Below are 6583 nucleotides of genomic sequence, written 5' to 3' on the forward strand. Positions count from 1 at the left end.
TCTCTTCCTCCCTCTCCCCGTCTCTCTCTCTCCCTATCTCTCTTCCTCCCTCTCCCCGTCTCTCTCTCTCCCTATCTCTCTTCCTATCTCTCCCCATCTCTGTCTCTCTCTCTCTCCCCATCTCTCTCTCCCTTTCCCCATCTCTCTTCCTCCCTCTCCCTGTCTCTCTCTCTCCCTCTCCCCATCTCTCTCTCCCTCCCTCTCTCTGTCTGTTTCACTACCTCTCCCTATCTCTCTCTCTCCCATTCTCTCTCTCTCCCCCATTCTCTCTCTCGCCCATTCTCTCTCTCTCTCTCCCATTCTCTCTCTCTTCCATTCTCTCTCTCTCTCCCTCTCCCCATCTCTCTTCCTCCCTCTCCCCGTCTCTCTCTCTCCCTCTCCCCATCTCTCTCCCTCCCTCTGTCTGTTCCGCTACCTTTCCCCATCGCTCTCTCTCTCTCTCCCCATCTCTCTCCCTCCCTCTCTCTGTCTGTTTCACTACCTTTTCCCATCTCTCTCCCATTCTCTCTCTTTCCCATTCTCTCTCTCTCTCCCATTCTCTCTCTCTCTCCCATTCTCTCTCTCTCCCATTCTCTCTCTCTCTCTCGCTCCCATTCTCTCCCCTCTCTTTCTCTCCGCTCCTGTATCCCAAGGGAACATTTCATCGTTGCTTACGATTGAAGAAGCGGCAGTAGAGAATGGCAGCGACCAGTGCGAAGCTCAATCCCAGGAGGCCCAGCACTGCCCCGATGATGGTCAATGCTGCTTCACTAGTGATGGTCTGGTCACTTTCTGAGGAAAGGGGGCAGTCAAAGAGTGGGGGGTGGGGGAGGAGAGGGGGTTAAAATTTACTTGGTGTTTGTGACACCCGCACAGGAACCCCAACCCCCAGAACATTTCCCCTCCCCACTTCCCACAACACCGCTCGTGGGAATATCCCTGGGACACAGATCCCCTGTCCCCACCAACCCACCCACCCCACCCCTCTCCAGGCGGGGGTCACGGGTTCAAATCCCACCCTGGCAGGTGGATGGGGGAGATTTAACACAGTGAATTAACAAGAAAAAAGCACCCTGCCCCCGACTTCGAGACCCCAGATTGTGGTTAAAATCCCATATGGGATTTTAAATGCTGGCCTTCCCAGCGATGCCTGCGTGCCCCACGATGGCGTGTTTGTTGAGCGTGTAAATATTTGGGTTTAGTGCGGAGATTCGGCGCAGTGTGGGCAAAAGGCCTAGGTAAACGGGGGACAGGGACTGCCATTCCTTGGGATCTTACCAAGCGGGACGAGGAGTTTCCCGGTGAGGGCCTGATGCTCCACTTGGCAGAAATACGAACCGCCCACGTCGCCCCTCAGCGTGAGACGGCTCCAGGCCTGGTACGTCTGGTCCCTCTGAGGCACGACCCTCACCATCTCCGAACTGTCAGCAATGACCACGCCGTCTCTCAGCCAGCTCACTGTAACATCCGCTGGGAAAAAATTTCTCACCTCACACAGCAACGACCTCTGCCCGGTCCGCTCCTCCATAAAGGCTCTGACGGACGTGGGGGCTGTGGACCCAGACGTGGCATGGGATCGGAGGTTAGAGTCGTCAGAAACTCCAGCTCTTTGCAAAGTGACGCCCAAACAGCTGAACAGCCACCCTTCCCCTGCCTTTCACTGACCTCAGGACCCTGCTCTATCTCCAAACCCTCCCCCATACAGGCAGTCTAGGCCTGCGCTGTTGTGGGTCCATCTCCCACTGCAGCAGGTCAGTTAGAGGACCATTACTTTTACTTACAACTTTGGGTCAGTTCAAGGATTGCTATTAATTATGGGATAGGGTCAGTTAGGGGTTAATTGTCATTAGTCACAGGGTTAGGGTCAGGGAATTTGACCCAGTACAGTGTTGGAGCTCGGCCGACCACTCCTAATGAGTCCAGCTGGCGCTGTGCCTCAGTTGTGGAGAGAGGGAGTATTGGAGCTCAGCTGAGCATTCCTAATAAGCCCAGCTGCTTCTGTTCATTGGTGGTGGAGAGAGGGAATATTGGAGCTCAGCTGAGCATTCCTAATAAGCCCAGCTCCTTCGGTGCATTGGTGGTGGAGGCAGAGAGAGATGTGGAGCCCAGCCGAGCATTCCTAATAAGCCCAGCTGCTTCTGTGCATTGATGATGGAGGGAGAGAGAGATGTGGAGCTCAGCTGAGCATTCCTAATAAGCCCAGCCAACGCTGTGCATCGGTGGTGGAGACGGCGAGTGTTGGAGCTCAGCCGAGCATTCCTAATAAACCCAACCGCCGCTGGGTGCCGATGGCGGAGGGAGGGGGTGTTGAAGGTGGTCAGAGAAGTGTGTGTTGCTACTGACTCCTTGTAAACAACCTCCCCGCTCCGATCTGGCATCCCAGTCTTTCCTCGCCCAATCCCCTTGCTCTGTACTTTGGGAAGTGTCACTGCTCTGATTTTTTTTTAAATAAGAGAAAAAGAAAAGTCCTACCTATTTGCCGCTGGCTGACGTGTGTTAAGATTGCCGTTTGCTTAATTTTCTCACACAGACTGCCAATCTGCTGAGGGACGGACTGAACAAAGTCTCCGTTTGAATTGCGTCTGTCTGCCTGTCCCTGCGCGAAAGGCTGTGTCGCTACGAAGCTCTTGTTCGCCAGGTCGTAGTACATTATGGTTGCACCGTCATAAGCATCCTCCCACGTTATGATGGTCCGCTGCTCCCGATAGATGCAGTCGCACAGCACGTGCAGAATGTGGAGATCTGGCAAAGGAACGCAATGCTGGGTGGTCACGGGAATGAAGGTGGGGCGGGTCGGTCAGAGACAATTTGTGGGAGCCCGGGGCTCGTTCAGAAGCTGGATACCTGGTCATGCCAACCACTGCCCATCAGAGGTTAACTGGCATTTGTCTTGGCAGAACGTCAGCTTGAGGCTAATTGCTTCAGTGACAGTTCAGCTAGAGCACAAGAGCTTTTAGTCACCAGTTCAGGTGGGTTTAAAGAAAATTGCCTTTAATGGGGTCAGTTAGACACTGACGGTCATCAGTTTCACAGCTTGGGGTCACTCATAGTACAACGCTGCTGGCCAACGTTGTGAACCACTTCAGGATTATTTACAATTAATCAGAGCACAGGGCCAGTTAGTGTATAATTGCGAATAGTCACATTTGACGATCTGTTAGAGGTTAGTTGTTATAAGCTCAGGGAAGGGTCACTTGGAGTTGTCATGGCTTCAGGTCTGTTCGGGACTGATTGCTCTCAGTCAGAACTGAGGCAGGGAGTGTAGGGAGCTGTAGGAGGTGACAGAGATAGGGAGCGGTTGTAGGGGGCTGCAGGAGGTGACAGAGATAGGGAGGGGGTGTAGGGGCTGGAGAAGGTGACAGAGATAGGAGGGGTGTGTAGGGGGCTGGATGAGGTGACAGAGATAGAGAGGGGGTGTAGGGGCTGGAGGAGGTGACAGAGAAAGGGAGAAGGGTGTAGGGGGCTGGATTTGCTGAGGATGTGTTCTCCCTGCCTGCTGAACATTTCCAATGTTGACATCTCTTGGCTGTTGTAATGCAGACTGACGTGTCAACATTCCCCAGAGCCACAACCTTGACTACGTGAAGCTAAGTCACCAATTGTTGTACTTGGGGGTTAATTAAAGGAGGAACATTGTGGACTGGGTGTGGGGGTTCTGCCTGTCATCCTGCCTTGCAAATTAGACCATAAGATGTAGGAGCAGGAGTCAGCCATCTGGCCCTTCATGTCTGCTCTGGCAGTCAATGGGACCTTGTGGATATTTCAATCCCAGGCTGAAATGTAGCTTGATAGACCTTTTTTTTAACGTTTATACTGAACTGGTTTTCTGCTGAAACAGAAATTGTAGATTTGGTTTGCGCAATAGAGCTGAAGTTTATTATGTAACAGATATGAAATTAACTGAGAAAATCCAAACCATTTGTCTGTATACACTTTTCAAAATTTTGCAACACCCAGTAAAATATGATCCTAATTATGACACTCAAATTCCTGACAGAATTTGCATCTCACAAAGGTTTTGATTTGGCTTTTGTTTCAAACCCTGGTCACAGGAACCCGATAGTCCCTTCCTTCAGCCATCATAAAACTGAGCTTAGACTTTCTGAGCTTCAAAGAGCCCCTTCAAGGCTTTATCCAAACACTTCGGGTCTGGAGCTCTCAAAATAACCTCCTTTCATGGAGCTAACTTATTTCTAAAAGGTTAAAAACCCCCTTTCTCAGGAGAGATTGTTTTACCCTACCTCAAGCTTCACCCTACAAAACTACCTGAACTGAAACGCAATTGCTTACTTCAAGCTTTCAGTGTTTAAAAATAAAACATGATTTCCAGAATCTTCTAAACTGAGAGCTTCAAGTTTATGTTGCTCACTCACCAATCCCAGAGAAAACCGAACCTCATGACACACCAGGAACTCTGTCTTTCTCATGTTGTTTTTTCTAAATCACCATGGCTACAGATATTCAACTTGATCATTCAACCTATTCAGGCACACAATAAACAGATGTGCCATGTGTTCAAACTCAAACTCTAAAACAAATCATGTTAAATCATCAATAAATCACACACCTTACATCACTTTTATCTGATCTTCCTCAACTCCACTTTCCTGCCTTTATCCCCATAACCATTGATTTCCCTTCCTGATTAAAAATCTCTCAGTCTCAAATATTAAGGCGGCATGGTGGTTAGCACTGTTGCCTCACAGCGCCAGGGACCCTGGTTCGATTCCACCCTCAGGTGACTGTGTGCAGTTTGCACATTCTCCCCGTGTCTGTGTGGGTTTCCTCCGGGTTCCTCCCAAAGATGTGCGGGCTAGGTGGATTGGTCATGCTAAATTGCCTATAGTGTTCAGCGGTGTGTTTATTAGGTGGATTTATAGGGGAATGGGTCTGGGTAGGATGCTCTGAGGGTCGGTGTGGACTTGTTTGGCCTTGTTTCCACACTGTAGGGATTCTATGATTATATATAACCCCTCGATTCCCCCTTCCTGATTAAAAATATCAGCCTTGAATATAACCACTTGATTCCCCTTCCTGATTAAAAATATCAGCCCTGAACAACACAGCCCCGACAGCCCTCTGTGGTAAAGAATTCCACAGACTCACTCCCCTCAGAGGGAAGAAATTGCTCCCCATCTCTGTCTTCAATGGGCGATCCCCTTACTCTGAGATGATGCCCCCTCTGGTCCTAGACTCTCCCACACAAGGGGGTAAACGATCTCTCCACATCTCCCGTCAGGTCCCCCCCTTTTCTGTTTCAATAAGGTCGCCTCTCGTTCTCCTAAACTCCAACAGGTACGGGCACAGCTGACTCAACCTCTCCTCGTAGGGCAGTCCCTCCATCCCTGGGATCAGCTGAGTGAACTTTCTCCAGACTGCCTCCAATGTAGGTCTATCTTTGCTTAGATATGTGGCCCCAAAACTCAGTCTCTGAGATCAAGAGAGATATCGAAGAGAGGAGGAGGGAGTGTCCTCCTGGGGGAACCATTGGCCAGATTCAAATGGAATGGCAGAGAGAGCTAGAGTGGCCTCACAAACCACTCCCCTCCTTCCCCGTTCCTCTATCCTCCGTCCCTCTGCAATGTCCACTGGCTACAATAACAACCCTATTGGATGAGGGGGATATAGCTTGGAATTAAAGTTGGCGGGGGGGTGAACCGGGGACAACTGCTGGCCAATGTCACATTGACAAATAAGAGAGAGTACAGAAGAAGTTTGCTGGGATGCTGCCGGGATTAGAGGGTATGAGCTTTAAGGAGGCTCTAGAAAAACTCAGGTTGTTTTCTCTGGAGCAGTGGAGGCTGAGGGGAGACTTGATAGAAGTTTACAACATTATGAGATGCATAGATCGGGTTGACAGTCAGAATCCTTTCCCCAGAGTTGAAATGTCTAATACTGGGTGGGGTGGGGGGAGGAATGCATTTAAGGTGAGAGGGGGAAGTTCAATGGCGAGGTGAGGGGCAAGTTTTTTTTTTACACAGAGTGGTAGGTGTCTGGAATGCACTGCCAGGAGTGGTGGTGGAAGCAGATACGATAGGGACGTTTAAGAGACTTTTAGATAAACACATGAATATGCAAGGAATGAAGGGATATGGACCAAGGGCAGGCAGTAAGGATTAGTTTAATGCAGAGAGTTGTAGCATTGTACAACATAGAGACAGATCTTTCGGTACAACTCGTCCGTGCCAAACCAGATATTGTAAATTAATCCAGTCCCATTTGCTAGCATTTGGCCCATAACCCTCTAAACCCTTCCCATCCATGTACCCATCCAGATGCCTTTTAAATGTTGTAATTGTACCAGCCTCCACCACTTCCTCTGGCAGCTCATTCCATACATGCACCACCCTCTGCATGAAAAAGTTACCCCTCAGGTCCATTTCCCCCTCTCACCCTAAACCTTTGCCCCTCTAGTTTTAGACTCCCCCCACCCCTGAGCTTCGCTATTTGGCTCATGACATCATGTTTGGCACAACATTGCTGGCTGAAGGGCCCATTCCTGAGCTGTTCCACATTCTAAATCCACCCTCCCTGTCTCTCAAGGCAGGGGGGTGGTTCAGATAAGGGAGGGTTCACCACCCATCACCCCACCTCCCCTGCACCC

General features: G+C 50.1%; 1 protein-coding gene across 3 annotated transcripts in view; it reads right to left on the minus strand.

Annotated features, from left to right (window-relative positions):
• The window catches only part of LOC125487712 (SLA class II histocompatibility antigen, DQ haplotype C beta chain-like), a 15490-nt gene that overhangs the window by 1112 nt on the left and 7795 nt on the right, over positions 1–6583 (minus strand). For 2 of the 3 annotated variants that reach the window (XM_048619835.1, XM_048619836.1), the window contains exons 3-5: positions 2452–2721; positions 1258–1530; positions 655–771 (exon numbers count right to left, since the gene is read on the minus strand). In XM_048619835.1, the coding sequence (XP_048475792.1) occupies positions 655–771; positions 1258–1530; positions 2452–2629 (568 nt within the window). In that variant the 5' untranslated portion in view covers positions 2630–2721. The remainder of the gene's footprint in view (positions 1–654; positions 772–1257; positions 1531–2451; positions 2722–6583) is intronic. The other variant, XM_048619838.1, reaches the window with a different exon arrangement.

Source organism: Rhincodon typus, chromosome 44 (assembly GCF_021869965.1).
Source record: "Rhincodon typus isolate 14 chromosome 44, sRhiTyp1.1, whole genome shotgun sequence".
Lineage (NCBI taxonomy): Eukaryota > Metazoa > Chordata > Chondrichthyes > Orectolobiformes > Rhincodontidae > Rhincodon > Rhincodon typus.